The sequence below is a fragment of the Falco biarmicus genome, chromosome 16 (genome assembly GCF_023638135.1).
Source record: "Falco biarmicus isolate bFalBia1 chromosome 16, bFalBia1.pri, whole genome shotgun sequence".
In the NCBI taxonomy this organism is placed as follows: Eukaryota; Metazoa; Chordata; class Aves; order Falconiformes; family Falconidae; genus Falco; species Falco biarmicus.
The window spans coordinates 3,057,473-3,075,745 of NC_079303.1; the positions used below are offsets into that span (position 1 = coordinate 3,057,473).

The 18,273-nt window shown below is 44.3% G+C and overlaps 1 protein-coding gene across 2 annotated transcripts in view; it reads left to right on the forward strand.

Annotated features, from left to right (window-relative positions):
* The window catches only part of NUDT3 (nudix hydrolase 3), a 32,822-nt gene extending 15,152 nt beyond the window's left edge, over window positions 1-17,670 (forward strand). Inside the window, exons 3-6 of one of the 2 annotated variants that reach the window (XR_008825809.1) lie at window positions 7,118-7,162; window positions 7,958-8,042; window positions 8,955-9,279; window positions 9,729-17,670. Coding sequence is in view for 1 of the 2 variants with exons in the window: in XM_056361456.1 (XP_056217431.1) it covers window positions 7,118-7,162; window positions 7,958-8,042; window positions 8,955-9,124 (300 nt within the window). In the remaining variant the exon portion in view is untranslated. Of the gene's footprint in view, window positions 1-7,117; window positions 7,163-7,957; window positions 8,043-8,954 lie in introns of both variants that reach the window. The other variant, XM_056361456.1, reaches the window with a different exon arrangement.
* The last annotated feature ends 603 nt before the right edge of the window (window positions 17,671-18,273 follow it).

An 18,273-nucleotide genomic window follows, 5' to 3' on the forward strand; every position in this document is an offset into this window, starting at 1 on the left:
CTGAATATTTTCAAATTGGAGAGATGCTTGGATTCAGGAACGATTAAGTGATTATATATGGATGACCAAGTCGGTTCACAGTTATATAAGGCAGGATTAAAAATGCTTTCAGGAGGGTTATAAACATTTGTGCTGCGGAACAGAAGTCAAGAGCTAATTGATGGGACTTGGGAGGAAGCTGTGCCAGTAGTTGCTTTATTTATTTATTTAATGTCTGGTATATGAAGATTTTCCTCTGACGTATTTGGAAGTATCTGCTGCTGTCTTAACAAAATGCTGAATATTTGAGCCTTCGGACTTACCTAATGTGGCAGTTCTCAAGTCCTGTTTCTCTTTTGATGGCTTTATTATCTAGCAGTTTATCAGAAAGGTATGAAAGATGATACAGTCAAAGTTTATTTTTTTTAAAGTGTCTTTAGGTCCCTCTCGTACTGGGGATTGCTGCTTGCAAATTTGGTTTCCTGCTTTTTTAGTAACTCGGCGATCGTTCAAATACGGTACCAGCCAAAGTGAGTTTAACCAGAACAATAGATATATTTTTAGCTGCAGAGTCCTGCTTTACAACCCTACCGTTATTAGTAATCATTTGATACAGAAGTCAAGGGTTCATCCAGGAGATGCATGGCTTCGCCTTTCAAATCCTTAAAATAAATCCGTATCGACCCTCCCTTCCTCGGGCAGCGCAGCGCCTTGGAAGAGTCGCTTTCTTTCCATGACAGCTCGGTGCCTGAAAGGAAGCCTTGGCACGGGCTCAGTCTGCAGCGAAGAAACTGGTTTGGGCTGGCTGAGATAATCCCCTCTCGCTCAGCTGGTGTTCCCTCGCTCACGTGGACCGGTGCCGAATGAGAATGTAATTCAAACTGTGGCAGCCTGGCAGGGTTGTGTCATTCCCAGCGAAGCACCTATCTGCTTGAATGCCGCTCAACAAACGGCAAACGGCGAGAGCTCCAAAAGCGGCAGGATTACCCCAACAGCTAACCTCGACGACACCTAGTAGCGTTTGACGGGAGCGCGTGGTTGGAATCTCAAATGGAGCGATCAGATGCTGTTATGGTAAAGGCTTTGCTGAAAGCGCTCTGCAGAAGAGCAGCCTGTCACGTGTGTAAAATTACTTGAGCACTTCTACAGCTAACGATTAGGCTAGCTGACACAGGTGGAAAGCACAGGGGAGCTTTTAGACGTGTAAGACCTTCCTCAAATAGGTTTGTGTTCCAGCACGCTGTTTACGATCCCCACACAAAATTATAATGTACATCAACTGCCTTGAGCTCGGCGAGCTGTTTACTGTTGCCTGGGAATGTGCGTGCGGGAGGGGAGTGTTTGTTATAGCACAGCTGTAACGCTCTACGGGACTTCGGCACCCGCTTTCCCAGCTTGTGCTGTTGATTTGGCAGAGGAGGTCTTTTGGGAGACTGCTGGCCAACCGGTGTGCGTGCTAGCTGGTAATTCTTGTTCATCCTTCCATGAGAATCTAGGCTTTTTCAGGTAGGCTGTAGCAGGGGCTGATTTCTGAGTAGGTTTGATGTCTTTGCTTCTCTCCTGGGACCGACTGATGTGCCACTCGCAAGCAAACGAGAGGTTAGCTGAGCTGCCTGCCGGTCCAAGTCGTGGAGGAAAATTGTGGACTTTCTTTCACTGGCTTTGGTGTGCCTTTTCCATTTTAACAAGACACAGTTGGAAGAGCCATGAGGACTCATTGCCCTTTCAGTTGCTTGTGGTCTTTGAAAATGACAATAGGCTGTTTTTTCTCAATTTATTCCTTTTTGCATGGTACGCATTCTCTTTTTAAAATACACTTCCCTAAACTAAGATTTTTAACTTCTGCATTCAGTGTTTTAATTTTACCATGTATGTTTGAGTTTATCCGTTTTTTTGCTGCAATAATTGCCCTACAAAGAAACCTGACTTTTCCCTTTCTCTGATTTTCAGAATTTTAGAAGACTGTTGTGAAAATGAAATGTTGATTCTCAGTGAAACCTGTGATCCCTCTGCCCCAAGCTGAGTTAAAGTCCTTGTCCTAGTTTGAGATAGTCCTTATCTATATTAATTTGTACCAGCAGAAGTATTGAATTAGACAGGTACCAACGCTTGTCGTGCTTGCTGTCGTCTGCATAAAATTTGAAGTGACTTGAGTTCTTGGCCATTGTTTTAAGGCAAAGTGACAGTAGACAAGCATGCTAGCTCTGAATGAGAGCAACCTTTTCAGAATAGAACCACTTATTTCTGACAGACTGTTGAAAATTGATGTAGTCAGTCTTACACAGCTGTAAACTCCGTGTACATTCTAATGTCCACCTTCTAGAAAAAGTGTGCCCTTTTCAAACAGTCATTAGCACCAATGTAGTATATTTTTTTTTTACTTCTTCATTCTTGGATTATTTTTTTTTCGCTATTGGCTTCTCTCCCCAAAATTAATCTTACGTTAGGAATAAGGATTTTTTACGAGTGTGAGCAACTGGCAAAGAACATGTTTTAGAAATAGATGCCTTAAATTAAACTTATTATAGAGTGACTTTGAAAAAAGCCTCCACGCTCATCTGTTAAACCCAAAGGCATTTCATTTTGCACTTACAGCATCTTTCACATCCTGACCTTTAAATACTTAGCAAATGCCAAGTTCTATAAAATTACGGGAGTGTTAGTCATGCTTTCTTCATGGGAATCAAAAGCCAGATAAATTGTGCTTGATCTGTGATCAAACAGGCAATTGATGCCAATATTAAAAATAGTCCATCGTGATAGTGCTTTGATCTGGCTGCTAGACCTTTTTTCTTTTTTTTCTTTTCCCCTCTTAAACATGTTTTATAAATAATTTTTTCTGTTTCATGTATTTTGTTAGTGATTTAAAATACGAATGTTGACACTGTTCGGTGCTAAAATAGGGAGACTCTTTGGTTTTTAAATATTGCAAGGACTGTGGATGAATGACAGAGGTGATGGCGTTGAACTCTTCCTACATTTAGTAATACTCGGTGCAAACAGCGGGCCGAGTTCACTACTTTCTGTTACTCTTGTGTACTCAAACTTCATACAAATGAGTACAGTGTCTTAAAAGTTCCTGCTCTGACATGGCATTTCATGTCTCTCTCACAGATGTAAAAACATATTATTGGTTGTAATGCAGTAAAGGGGTAAGTATAACCCTCTCTGAGACACAGCAAGAAAATTTGCCTAGCAGGTCCGTAATTGGCGCCTTTAGAACTTGTCTAAGCTAGCAGTTTTTATGGGTGTGCTTTACTACCTCAAGTAGTGCAAGTATTAGAGCAAAGATTTGGGTGTTTTACCACAGTCCTCTTGCCCAGCAGTAATCTGTAGTAGATGCAGGCTTTGAGCCTAATAGAGCAAAGTAAAATAGCTGAAATTCCAACCCACATTTTCCTTAGCTCAGATGGAAGGAAATAAAAGCTGTCCCTAGGAACAGATGGTATTGCTGCAGGCTGCTTTTTGCATCTGACCCCAACTTATTTTCAGCTTTGAAACCTGAACCTGCTGTTCTTGGATGTCTTCAGTAATTTTTCTTTATTAAAACAAGTTGTTCCATGAGCAGCAGAACTAGTAAAGCTTCATTTCCTCCAGATTTTTGTTCCTTGTCCCGAATGCCCAGCCCACCCCGCTGGGTGTGCAGCAGCGGTTTGAAGTGGTGTGCTGTTTTGGGGCGGCTGGCTGTTCTGTGACATTGATGCACTCTTGCCAGGTCTATCTTTTTTTTCCAGTGAGGACTACCTCGGATGCTGGAGACTGATTTGAATCTGCAGAGCAGTGAAAAAGAAGCTCATTTTTGCAAGCTGCGTCTGTCCTCTTTTTTTTTTTTTTTTTTCTACCTGAGTCTGCCTCTTCCTGAGCAAACACTGTCGTTTGATTGATGGGCTTTATTTTCACACCTACAGATGGAACAGTTGGCGCCGGTGATCTCTTACCCCTTGTTGATAGGTTTAATAGCATCTTCCTGGGACGTGTGCATATTTTGGGGGTTGCAGCCCAGGTTCCATGTGCGGCACTTCCAATGCTTGGTGGGGGAACATGTACCCAAATAAATTGTGCTGTCTCTGCCAGACGCTTACTGTTGTGGCCCACGAGGGCGGAGGATTCTCAGTCCGTTTACTACCGAGGAGAAAATTCCTGAGTCATCTGGTACAAATTAAGATTTAGATCCAGCATTCAATCCTGGATGAGCCTGTGACTGTGCTTTTAACTTTCCAAGAAAATGCTCATTGTCCTGCGGTGGAGTCGGGAGGGTGCTAGGGGTTGGCCCGTAGCAAGGCAGGAGGTATGGAGCTTCCCCAAAGAGGAGCCTGGCACTTCCGTTGCACGTTGTCTAGCTTGCTTTGTTAGTGATAACAGCTACAGATTATTTTCTCAGATGTCTTGCGCAGCTTTTATGTCAGAAACTCATGCGAGACTGTGAATTCCACTTCATGATTGTTTGTTCGATTAAAGTACGTGACTGTACAGAGACCTAGGATGTTCCTATTTGCGTGTGAATTAAGTGCTTTATCAAAAATAGGTGTATAACAATCCAGTTGGTCTGTGTTGGATGTCCTATATGTCATCTTTAAAATCCACTATACCAGTAAAATAGGTTGAGGGTGCCATTGGATTCCAGTGGTAGGATGTGCTTTGCAGTCTTCTATAAAATCAGCCCAGTATTTCTTTGAATCAAACCATTGCTTTGCCGCCATTTACTACTGCATGTGGTAAATTCATATGTGAAGAAAACCTTAGCACTTTTTAATTCAACGTGACTTTCCTACAGCACATGTTTATCTTGGCATCGTTTTTTGTGCCTTTTTGGGTGCATAAGACTAGGCAGAAGAGAGAAGAAGGATCCTAGTTTGCAGACGGAGTGTTATTTCTGTCGCCTCTCTGTTTAAGCAGAACAGAAGGAAGGGCTCCTCACCTGCCTGTATCACTTCAAGCACAGTTTTAGAGCTGGGGATAAACTGCTTGGGAGGCTGGTCGTGCTGTATTCATGCTTGGTTTCCAGGCTGGCTAGCTGCCTGGAGATAAATTTGTTTCCAGTCAGATTGAGAGTTCACTAAGCATCACAACAGCATCCCTGGCTTTTGATGCAGTGCCTCTGCAGGTAAGGAGAAAAGAAATTGGATAGCCCTCTCCAGGAACCAGTGAAGAAAATTGGCTTAAGACAGTTATTTACCTGAAATATTTGGTTGTGTATGTATGTTGTGACGGTGGAAGCCTTGCGTTCCTCCCTGTGTTATTGCTGGCTGATTGATATTGCTGCTTATGCAAAAAAAAAAAAAAAAAAAAAAAAAGCCCACTGTTCAAGGCTGCTGAAGGTCTTCTTTGAATGAAATTCATTTGAAGTATTTGCCTTCCAGTTCACTTCTGAGAGAGATTAGCCCAGGGTTAGCAGTAACAGTTTTGCAGATGAGGTAAAATCGCTCATCCGCAAAGGTCAGACCCAGTTATCTGTCCCAGCCATGCTGGTGTGCGCATACACGCGTACATTGACCTTCATGGAATTGCTGTTTGACTCCAGAAATAACCTTGGGGTTAATAGTCAGTGGTCCACCTGTGGGCTGAGCAGAATGTCAGAAATACTGATAAGACAATAAATTTTGCATCCAAAGACAACATGAAAAGGTTCAGTTGAAAAGCTCCTTCCTAGAAGTAGAGGTCAGGGAGCATGTTACAGAAAGAATTACAGATTTCTGTGAACACCTGTAGTAGGGGCAGCTACAAATCCTTTTCTCTTGGGGCAGTTCTAGCATCAGCTGTCATTAGCAGCACTAGTGAGGTGTGCTCTGGCTGTGTAATTTGGTGTATCTGTGTGTTCATTTAGTAGGCTGGGCACCTAACCAGAAAAATCTTCTAATTAATAAAAGTTCTTCCTTCCCAAAAGCATGTGACTGTACAGCATCTGGTTAGTAGCTGAACAAGTGGGAAATGGCTTATCTCAGCTGCTCAGGACAGAGGATTTTTCTTATTAAATATTTAGTTGCCCTCACCCAAACATCTTGTTTGTTTGTTTGTTTGTATAAGGGAAAAAAAAAAAGCCTGACATAATCAGATCTGTCTATCTTGGCTGCAAGAGCAAAGGCACGATTTTCCTGAACTGTTTCAGATGTGTTCCAGCTGCCAGAGACGACAGCCAAATTTACCTTCCAAATGTGGCTGGGTGGTTTGCCAGATTCTGTGGAGTGTTTGAAACCAGTTAAGTCGTGGAGCAAAATCTCATCGTGTTTGTAGCACTTGAGTTGCAGGCATCTATAGTTGTAAAAAGGGGGGGAAAAAAAATAATGTAAATTACTGGGGAGGGGAAAGGAGAGGTCTGGGGGGAGAGGAGTGGGATGGCATTTTGCATGCATGCATGATGCGACACCGGAGAGCAGAGGCGAGAAACAGCAGTTTGAGAAAGTGACTGAGCCACAGCGGTGAGTGGATGTTTAAAAAGTGACAGCAAATCAGATAAAGTGGGTAGATCCTCAGTAGTATTCGAGTAGAAGACAAAACTGTTGCTTAGATCTCCTCTTGATTTGTGTCTGTGCCTGATTCAAAAGGCTTCTCTCAATACCCATCTGTATTTTCATTTTCTATCAAAAAATAGTCTTGTTCCTGTTGCAGAGGCCACATTACAATGTTGAAAGTATTTTATGTTTGTATTAGCTTGCTTCAAATGTATGCAGGGCATCCCTGAAATACCTGGTAGCTGTCATGTTGCTTTGATGGTGTAAGTGGATGTCTCGTACATACTTTGAAGTTATTTTCTTAAACTATAACTTCAAAGGGGTAAAACTGCTAACGCCAAAGCAAATTTTATCCGTGTTTAGGCTGTAATAACCTTTAGAGGAGATTCTGGTCATTTGGTGGATATTGGCATGCAATTAGTAACTCATCAAATAGTTGGTTTTTTCCTTCAGATTGAATTAAAAAATGGAATATAGAAAAAGAAGAAAAAAACTACTGGGAATGCATGCATGGTTAGAACTTGTGATATATTTTTGTCGTTTTTCTTGTGACCGTGATGTTTTAAGGTGTACAGAATTTTACAGCATGTGCTTCCTGTTCTAAAGGAACTGCTCCTGCACAACAAATACGGAAATATGCACTGACCTGTCGTTAAAGTATGGTTTTTTTCTCTTTGAACTCTTCATAGGCTGGAGTGAAAGGGACGTTAGGAAGATTAGTGGGAATTTTTGAGGTAAGTTTCAGACATTGTTAAAAAAATTGTTGAATTTCGATGCAAAAAAAATTGTCTTGAAGTAAAAATCACTTCCTAGTTTGTTGCGAAGTCAGCTCGCTAACTTGTTTGAAGGAAAACTCAAAACTCCCCGTTAAATAGAAACGTAGCTGATCAATTTTCAGTGATACCGCTCATCTGCAATTTGCAGTTCGGTTAACAACAGGAGGGATAATTATGCCAGCGTAACGGTGGATATTCTCGGTGCCTTCGTACCTTTCTTGCTGCCACACAAGGGCACCCAGCAGCTGGGGAGCAGTGGGGCTTCTTTGTTCTTTAGCACCTGCCGTCACCCGTTGCCAAACTGGTGAAGTGGTGGAGCCCGTGTGCTCCGATGTGGAGTGCGGGAGCACGTGGTGAGTACTGGGGAGATGCTTTGCCACAGGTGGCGGGCATGGCTCTTTCGACAGTTGTTTTTTCATGGAATTGTGTGAAATAGATACAGATCTTTCCTGTGGGGTGGGGTTGGTTTGTTTGGGTTTCCCCCCCCCCCCCAGCTGAGGAACTGATTTATACACATACCTGTCCACCAGATACTGCCTTACAGTTTAGGCACTAGACTTTTTGGCTGCAGTAAATAATACTTTCAGACCTCTCATTTAAAACACAGCAATTTTTACTAAACGTGAGGGGAACTAGATGTAAGGTACCGTGGCATGATAGTGAGGCAGCTTGCCGCTTGCAGTTGCCACGTGCCCACTTGCCTTGTTTTTCCCTTGGTAGCTTTGCTTTTACTCTGTTCCCTTTGCCTTCTAGAATCGGGACAGGAAACACAGGACATATGTTTACGTACTTATCGTCACAGAAGTGTTGGAAGACTGGGAGGACTCTGTCAATATTGGTAAGCTCTTTGTGTTTGCTAGCGTGAACTGGTTGGATGCAGAAAAAACAAGTCAGCTGAGCATCCCTCTGGGAGCCAGAATCTTTGTGAGAGTGGTTCGGAAAAGTTGCAGTGGTGTGTCCTTTGGGTGCTTGGGGAAAAAAAATTGTGGTTAAACTGATGCTTTTGTAACCTCTGTGGCCCAAGGTAAGTCAATTCAGCTGTACAGCTGCCTCCACAGCAATTTTGTATTTAATTCTTGCACTTTAAGTTATTAAGTAAAGAGCATGAAGAGCTGTCCTTTCTAAGACAAGAAGATAGGGCAGTGTGGATTAATCATTCGCCGCTATCTTTCGAAATCTTTGCATTTAAATCAGATTCCCAAATGAAAATGAACCTATTGTTCCACGCGACGTTTGTCAGTAGTGCCGTAGCACCTGTAACTTGGCTTTCGTCAGGCTGTATATGGAATAATTATTATGGAAAGAGTAAGAAATTAGTTCTGTCCACCAAAAATTAAGGTTCACTTGCAAATCGATAGGGATTGGGTGGTGGTTGGTATCTGACTTGAATAGAAATTGCAGAAATAGCAAAAGAAATGTGTTTGTGTGTTGATTCTTTGGTTGTTTTTTTTTAAATAAGGAAATGCAAAATTGGTTTGTTTGGACAGTGGATGTAATGCCCTGAACAAATAGCTGTTACGGGGATAGAGGAGCCATTAGTGCGGTGTTTGGACTAGGTAGTCCTGGAGATCAGAAAATCCTGGGAGAAGATTTTCCAGTGTCTTCTGAACTGATGTTTTCTACACAGTGAAATTATTCTTGCAGCGTTTGTGCACGTGATAATGATTGAGAGCTAATCAACAGTAAAGTTTACACGTAGAAAGGATGCCATCGTTTTGCTGGGTCTACTGTTTTTTCTCTTTACCCACAGGAAGGAAAAGGGAATGGTTTAAGATAGAAGATGCCATAAAAGTTCTGCAGTATCATAAACCAGTGCAGGCCTCGTATTTTGAAACCTTGAGGCAAGGTTGTCTGGCAAACAACGGCACTCCCGTCATGACCACAACGTACTCTGAGAGCTCTGTGTCTGACATCAGATGACTGAAGACGTCCCTACGAGAGAAATTTTGAAAACTAGACTGAAACGTGGATTTCCCTCCCCCCTCCCCTTTTTCACATGCCTCCTCTATCAAACAAGGCATGGGCAGCAGCCTGTGGCAGAGCAAGTGTTAAAGAGTGCTGCAATTTAGTGCAAGGTGGGATTTTTTTTTTTTGTTGGCTTTTTTTTTTTGCTTTTTTGGATATGTATTTTGTAAAATACATTTTGTGCATGAAGTGCCCCTTTCCCCTTACACCGCTTCCATGGCCTGGCGAGCGAGGCTGCCCGTTTCGCCTCTGCCTTGTGTTCTGAAGTGTCCCGTTTGTGTCATCCCAGCCATAGCCACTTTTTTTTTTTTTAATTAAAAGACTTCAAATGTGAGATCAGCTCTTTAAGTCTTAGTCTGTACTGTAAGGTGCTGTTCAGACCTGTGTGGTGGTCACTTTCAGCGCATATGTATAAACTTTTTTTAGATGGAGAATCTAACATTTTAATTTTGCGGGAATTTTTTTTAATCCTGGTCTGCTTCTGAAAACAAGGGTTCATAATTAATCTGTTTGCCTTTTGTTCTGTTTTTTTTAAAAAAAAATACACGTTCTGTGACAGTGCAAGTGGCTGGGCCAGTTTACTCCCTATATATCTCCCGATTTAGTGCAGTGACACTTGAAGATGAGGGCAGAGTTTTGATCACCTGCGGACATCCCTGCTGCTCCGTTGCTTCTCCTACAGCTTCCGCCAGTGTTTCTGCATTTACATGAAAATGAAACAAAAAGGAGTTGGTCTTTTAACACTTGGCCAAAAATAAATAGCCTCAGAAACGCTACGCTAGAAACTGAATTTACTTGTCTGTGGTAGGAATCAGGGATTTGAAGTGGGGTCAAAGTCTGACCAAGTGGAGCGTCGATCACCAATGCTGTTCTGCTGATCCTGCTGCGTTCTGCTGATGTCTCTTCTTGTCCACATGCCTTATACTGTGCTGAACTGGATACGTGTAATTTGTGCTAAAGCATCGGATTGTGCTTACTGAGTGTTACTGCACGAACCCTCGGTTGGATAACCATGTGTGTCCCTGAAAAGAAGTCCTGGGGGAGAAATTCGGGTGTTCAATCTCTGGTCCTGTGGTTCTGCAGCACTTACAATTGCACCATGGAGCATGCTCAAAATGTTTAAACTCTCCCTCTGTGAAAGGTACAGCTGACTCCCAGCAGAATTGCGAGTTGGAGGAGTACACCCTTTAATAGGATAGTTCCCCTGATGCATTGGCACACTTCACCTTTTTTTTTTTTTTTTTTTTTTTTTTTTTTGGCTTTTTCTTTTGTTGTTGATGTAAGTTTCATGCTGTCTTGATTTGCCAACAGTGTTGTCTAGTTGGGAAATAAAATGGGAAGGGTCGGGGGTGGGTTGGGACAGGTACAAGTTTTGGGAGGGGCATTAATTAATCCCTGGCTTGGGACAAGAAGGAGTTGCTGAGTTCAGTAACTTCTCCGTTGTCAGAGCATAGCCAAGATGTGAAATTAAATCTGCAGTACTCTTTTTTTTTTTTTTTTTTTTTCTCCATTTTTCCCCCCCTCTTTATTTAACAAAAAATATTCTAATAAATACTCACTGTTCCAGAATTTTCTCTCTTCCCGAGAAGCACTTACAATATGAAAAATCTGATAGAAATATCCATGGAGCCTGGGACAAGGGGGAATGGTATCCTTGCTGGTTTGGCAAGAAGCTGTTCATTTTAAGATCCTATTCTGTTCCTTTACTTGTTCTCCTTGCTTTCATCAGTGTGGAGTAGCAAGGCCAAAAGCAGTGCCAGTGATCGCTAACGTGAAAAACCACGCATAGGGAAAAAGCCGAGAGGCATTATTCAAGAAGTAGCTTGAAACCCAGCAGCTGGAATCAAGCCTAAATTACACCAGTTCAGTTCACTTCAACTTAGAGACGAATGTACAATACTTTCTTACTCTTTGCTGAGCGGCCTGAACCAAACTCTTGAAAAAGGGCTTGAATATTGTATCTGGAAGTGTACAAGAAATTCAGACAGCCTGCTGTTACCGAGCCGTGAGTGGCACCTAACAGCCATCTACTGCCTTCAATTGAGATTTTTTTTTTTTTTGTCTTTACTGTACAGATTAGGATGTTGAAAACGCTTTGCAACAAAACAGCTGGTACTCCTGAAAGAGTAACTGCAGTTTTAATATCAACAGCATGCACACTTCTGTTTTTCAACTAAAATTGTTTTTACAGGGCTGTTAAACTGACGATTTAGGGTAGAATATTGTTAATGACTTGCTAATGGCTTATTTGTTTGGGTCAGAAAAATAAATTGTGCCAAGAAAGTGTTTTAATGTGGCATGAATTGATGCTGTTAACACAGTAACAGGGAGGGGCTGATATTATGCCTTTTTTAACTGGAAATAGCTCCTGGGTAGAAATAGCTTTTATTCGACAGATGTGGATTTTAAAACAGGTCTTAGTCCTGTGCTACCTGAATCTCTCCCTGCACCACACAAATTCCCCTCTTCCTCAGCATCTGAGGTTCTTCTCTAGTTACAGCTGCATGCCCTAGCAGTTTCAGCCATTTGATCCAAAATGATATTAAATTGGTTTGGGACCGACAATCAAACTACCTTTATTAGCGACAAAAAGAGTTGTGAGGACGGGGGTTTCGCAGTACAGCCGAGTGCCTGCTTGATTAAACGGCTTAGGGCTGCTGGCGTGACCAACCGCTCAAAAATCCTGTAGGATTAGACTCGGGCTTGCGGCGTTTGCTAAAACTGGTGCTATATCGAGAGAGCGGGATTCTTACCTCAGCTGATGTAGTGTCTCGTGACCCCTTAACGCGAGCGTTGCGGTGTGTCTCGGCTTCCCGTTGAATAACGTTCTTCGCTTGGCTTTCAGCGTGGCTTTGGTCTGGCTCGGCGCGGGTGTGTGCGTAGGTCAAAAGAAGAGGAAGGCCAGCGCTCCGTGGGGACGGCCCGCGAGTTCGCCGCGGATTTGTCCAGACCCCCTCAAGTTGCAGGTTTCAGACGCTTGTCTTCGGTTCTCTGAAATCCGGTTTGGGATGAATGCCAAATGGCGTGTGGATGATGCGCAGCCGCCGTCTGAGGGGCTACCATTAATTACCTTTTGGCACACCTCGCGAGGGGCTAACGTTAATTATCTTCTGGCGCTGCTCGAGAGGAGCTGCTGCTAACGAATTACCTTTTGGCACACCTCTGAACTCTGGGGTCTCATGAAAAGCTTCCAGTGTCCTCCGCCACTTCTTAGGGGTGGAGTAATTTTGCTAATATGAGTACTTTTTCCCTTGCTGCTTTTCATGTGTGTACTCCCGGTGTAAGGACGCCTCACTCTTGCTACAACAAGAAGCAAACCTGCCTTCGGCGAGGAAGAGGAGGGGGAAATTACTGGCCCTTGAAACACTCACCTACTAGATTTCTCTCTGCACCTAAGTGTCAGCTCAGGGTTGCGAGATGAGTGATGGAGGAAGAGGGAGACCTGCTGCTCGGCGCAGGGAGGTTCTCTGAGCGGTTCCCACTCTTAAACATTGATTCACTTCCTCTGGTGGTGTCAAAATTAGAAATCCTCGTATCGTGGAGTTGCATCCGGCCATCTGGATTTTCAAACGTAGTTGAGACCTTAATGGGAGAAGTGCTTTCAGCACTTAGATGACGACGCTTAGCGTGATGATTTTTTAAACCTCAACATACTTAGAAAAATCTGGATCTCATGTCACTGGAAGCGTTTGACAGACCAGCTTGGATTACTGGCTGCGGCAGGAGAATGTTAGCTGGTGGTTTAAGCCGATGCTAGGTGGTGGGTATACTGGCATTTGTTGACACCAGCATGGGAGCAGGAAAAAAAAGGATGCCCTCGGGGTACCACTGTCTCCAGCAACTGCTTCTTGATCCTTCCAGCAGGATTTGTCAGATCCCCTACCTTTCTGATGGTCTTAAACGATGCGTAAAGCTCAAGAGGCAGGTGGACGTCCCTCTGCAGAAGAGTGCCAAGTGTAATTAAATTTAGCGCAGCTGAAATCAGACACGTTGTGCTGGAGGAGGTCTCTCTCAAATAAGGTTTGGGTATGGGGGAGCAGGGGTTTGGATGCGGTGGTTCACGTCAGCTTGCAAATCGTGCGCAGCGGAAAACGTACAGCGCCTTTGTCTTGAAGTGGTTACTGTTAAGATGGTTTGGGGGTTTCAAATTTGGCTTGTGCTTGTGCTGAGGCTTTCCAAGGACACGTTTCAAAAGGCAGAGCCTTTTTTTGGGTTAAAAATACTATTTTCTGTTTGGTGAGGGTTCCCCCCAGTATTTAACGGCTGTGCATGCTGGTGGCCTGGCTATGAGAGCTGTGGTGTGACGCTGCCGGGGAGGGGACACCTTTTCCTGGGAGATGCTTAGAGAAGAGTGAAAGGTTGCGTGTTTTTTTTGTTTTCCCCATTCTTCCTGAAATTTGCCATTCAGTGCTGTTAAAGTACTTTTGGTCGCTTCACAAAGATGTCTTTTGATTTCTTCACAAAGATGGGTTGTTTAATTCTAGACAGTAGTTGATTGGCGATAGAGAAGCTCGGTATTGTTGCAAAGCCAGGGGAGGCTTGTACATCCTTTATCTTTGCCCAGTGTTTCTCCTTGCTGTGTTGTGCTCTCTTAGGGTTCGTCGGAGCTGCTCAGCACCCTTGCTCAGAACCGCAGTGACTCCTTACAAGTATGAGTGGTTGGCGTTAGCCTCTCTAGGTTTGACAAGGCAACTGCCTCTCCAAGTATATCATTTGGTAAAACGTTCCTTTGAGTTAATGGCTACTTTGCAAACTGAGAATGAGATGTTTTTTTCAAATGGAAAGTGTGTTAGCCTTTGAACTGCAAAAAACTCGTCAGGACTGAGGCAGTGACAGCTGAGAGGGTGCAGGATGTGACAACAGGCTTTCTCACCGGCTGCTGTGCTGTGAGGACGAGATAGGGTAGCTACTGCTTGCTCCTGGTTTTGAACTCTCAGAACAAGATGTGTAGCCCCTGTGTGGTTTTACAGCTGAAATTTCTTGAGATGAGTCTGTCAAAGAGAGGGTGCCGGGATGGGGCGGTTCAGTGAGTGTAGGGCAGTTGCATCACCTGTAGCAAAAAGAGAACTCAGAAGTTGCTGATGCTCGTCTCACTTGTGTGTGTTTAATGCTGTTAAACAGAGCTGAACTCGTAGGCTGGTATTACTGATAAACTCCATTAGCCAGTAACTGTAATTAAAACCGAATAAAGAAGCTAAAAATACGGGCTTTAACGCAGGGGCGCTTCCTAACGAGTTGGTTTATGCTGCTGCATGGATCCGATGGGGAGGGTCTATCTGGCTGCTTGGAGTCTTGCTACTTCTTCCCCCCTTCCCTTGCTCATGTTCGGTACAGAAGGGTTCAGGCAACATTTGGGAGTGGCCGTTGGTTCTTGATGGTAAACCTGCTGTGATTTAACTGAGTTCTGTGCACGTTACGCTTTAAGGAATTATGGGATGAACAGGTAAAGGGAGCCCAGCCAGGGCTCTCCTCGGATCATGTCGTCTGCCTCGCTTTGCCATAGGAAGGTGGCACGGGCAGGTGAATGCATGCGCTGTCTCTGCATCTTTTTAAAATACATCCTTTGGGATTTGTTTCCTTTTTCATCCATCCTGGGGAGGTGGTTCCTTCCTAGTCAGTTTGGTCCCAGCTTAGCAAGGCAAGTGTGTTGTGTGACAGCTGTGCCAGTGGGAGGGAGCAGAGCCTTACCTGGGGTGTACTTCAGAGCTCCTCCACCCCAAAAAACTGCTGTATTTCCTCTGATGATGGCCTTCAGTCTCGCTGCTGTGGAGGAAGGTAAGAGCTCTGGTTTGGGGGCTGGAAAGGAACTGCAATTTAAACATTCGCATCAGCTTTTTTTCCTCGATAGCTGGGCGTTGTGTGTGCTTCCCCGATTTCTGTTGAGCAACGAGAAGGCAGTTTTAATTCAGCGTGGTCTTGAACGTGCCTTAAAGCAAACTCTATAAACTGAAAAATTGAAAGGGATCATCGGAATCTGCTAGTGTTGCTTTTTTTCCCTAGTGCAGACACAAAGTATTCAGTGGCTAAAAATGTGGGTAGGGAATGTCAGGAATCCTCAGTTCCCTTCCCAGATCTAGCAACGGACTTTGGGCCTCTGCCTCAGCATTTCCATGCAGAAAACGCGTTCACCACCAAATATTTGAAGCTGCATAGATCAAATGTTTGCCCCTCCCAATTATAACAACTTCAGCTTTTCTTGCTTGTACTCAGAAACGCAGTTTTATCCCAAATTGATGTGCTTTGTGCTTTTCAGACAGCCAGATACAATGTTCATAGCTGTGCAGAGCATCCAGTGAAATGGGTGATCTGGGAGTTTGTGAAAGGTTTGAATATTCAGCTTTTGCAGAGTGGAAGCTGTGGCTGGTTCTCGGGAAAAGGTGAAAATCCGTCGATCTCTTTAGCCAAACTTGCACCAAGAAATGAAGTTGTTGCAGACGCTTGTTGGTGTGAAGAGCTTTTATCTTATAAAGATAATCAGCAGCTTTGTATAACTCACCGACTGCTCTGGTCCTGCTTTTAAATGACTCCGTTTCCCCTCCTGGTTCTGTTCCTCCTGTTTAATAAGATAGCATCATCTAGTGGCTGCATCAGCCTGGGGATGCAGGTGACCTTGCTTCTGGTGTGCTCTCTCGTCTTGTCTCCGTGTTAGAGACTATAACATACATATATATATCTATCTATATCTATGATCCTCGCTTTTCTCAGTGTTAGAATAAATTTAATACAGTTAGAGAGGACTCTCGGCTTCAGTGGTGGAAGGTGGTGTGTAGATACGTGCAGTGTTTTACTGGGTGTAGTGTCATGAGGTCTGTACATAATTGAGAGAGGTGTAGATGGATGAAGAAGAACACTTAACTGGATTGAAGATGTATTTAGGAGATTTATAAAATCTTTTTTGGTGCTAGTCGATAGGGTTGTGTTTTTGGGGGTTTTTTCCTCTTTTTTTTTTTTTTTTTTTTTTCTTTTTGGTGGGAAAGTGAGAATTTTGAAGTTATACTTGAGAAATTGGCTCTAGAATTGCCTCAGAAATTAACCTTGGGAGGTCCAAGAGTGTTTGCTGAACTTCCTGTATGTCCTATTTTATATTTATTAAATCAGAAGATCTGGAACGATTGCTTTGCATTTTCTGCTCAGTCTTTTCCTGAACTCTCTGTACCTGAGACCCCCTGGCAGCACCCCTGAGCTGGGAGAGCAGGATCCCAGCCCCCATCGGAGCCTGTTGCCCAGGGTACGTCACCCCGCCAAGGGCCCGAGCTGGATGCCCGTGGGTATGAGCGTATCTGCCTTAGGCTGCTCCATTCCTTACCAAACCGAGATACCTCCGAGATCAAAGCTGTGGGGCTTTGACCGTCTCTTCTCTTCGCCTCTGAACTGGTGCATTCGAACCTCCTTCACGACCAAGGGTAAGACTTCGATACCACCAGTGTGGGCGATCCCTATGGAAAACGTTTGGGTTTTTTTAATCCTTGCAGATTTCCAAGTCCTTGAAGCGTGCAGGCCTGGGGTGGGGGGGCACAGTGGCAGCAGCAGAGCGTGGCGAGTGATTTCCCCGGGGTTCCTGCTCCTGTGTGACCTGTGGTGTTGGTTGGGATGTCTCCTGCTGCTGCCCGGCTTTCCCACGGAAACGTCAGTGAGTTTGGAGGGGGAAAACTGGTGTAGAGAACAAACTTGCTAATTTATTAGAATTAAAAGAAGCCTGAGGTTTTCAGTGATTTTCAGTGAATCAGAAGTGATATAATAGTCGGTTCCCTGTGAGTTCTAGATGGTTTTGGACTTGCAGTTCCCATAGTCTGGTTTGGTTTATTTTTCTGGCTGCGGACTTCTGTTCCTCGCTCCAGTGCTTTGTGTTTCTAATCTTCTGGTAAATTTAACATGTGGGGTTTTTTATGATATATTAAGTTAAAATGGTTTGCAAAAACACTTTACAACTGCAAGGGCACTTTGGAAATCTAGCATTTCAGCTGATGCTTTTTCTTACTGACTGGGACTTGTTCTTACTTACGACACATTTGTTCAAAGTCAAATGCGTTCAGTAGAAAACACGTTTTGTTTTCTTTGAGGCTCAGATCTTAGTTCGAGCCTGTGAATAATGCAGGTGCTCTCTTGCTCCTGCTTAGTCTTGGCTGGCAGGTATAGCGTATACCTACATAATTTTGACATTCTCATCCATAGTGTTTCCAGAAAAAACGGAGGGCTCACTATCCACTCCTCGCTCAGCTCTGGTATCATCACAACCCCCTGTCCCTCTTCTGCCATGAGTCTCGGTGTGTTTTGAGCCAGATGTTGAGACGGTATGAAGCTGCGCTGATGTACAGCAGCTGGCGGTCTGGTTCCTTTCTCAAGGTGTTTCCTCTGTTGGAGTTGTGTGCGAGGGGGAGGTCATCACTGTCTTTAAAAGATTTAAAAAAAAAAAAAAAAAAAAAAATCGTGGATGCAAGTTTGACAAGAGTGTAGGCTGTAATCTAGTGCCAACCAATAAACACGCCAGTATTTCACACATGGCTCTGCTTGCTGCGTGGTCTCTCTTCTTCCCGGCACTTGTTACCATGTACGTGATCTTGGAGATTGGGCAATAGTGTCACCAGAGGAGAAAGCCCTTCCTGAAGTGTCTCGGGATATTCACAGTCTGGAAAAGAAAATTTGGAGGGATGTCACCCACAGCCTGATGCTGAGATGGGCTGGTCTGAGTGGGGAGAGCATCCTGCCATAAAACCAGGGTGAATTTTGAGGCACGGCGTAGTATCATCAGATGTTTCTGGTCCCGAGAGCCTCGTGGAGCAGAAGTGGTCCTGGCTCGCAGAGTCCTTATGGAGAGCCCTTCACGTGGAAATAGCCACTTGCTGGGGGAGGGGCTGGGTGCCACCAGCACCCAGAGCACCGACAGCCTTCGGCAGAGCATGGTGTGGGTCGCCGCTCCGGCGAGGGGGTCAGCGAGGGCTGGAGGTGTTGAGAAACATGGGCAGAGATGCCGGCTGGGTCTGTGCTCTGCGTGTGCGCGCACAAATGCTCTGCCCAAGTCTGACCGCTGCCCCCAGACCCGTGGTCAGGCTGGGGGTGTCCCAAGCCCTTTGGAGGTTTGGTGTCCCCCCTGCCTGCCTGGGAAG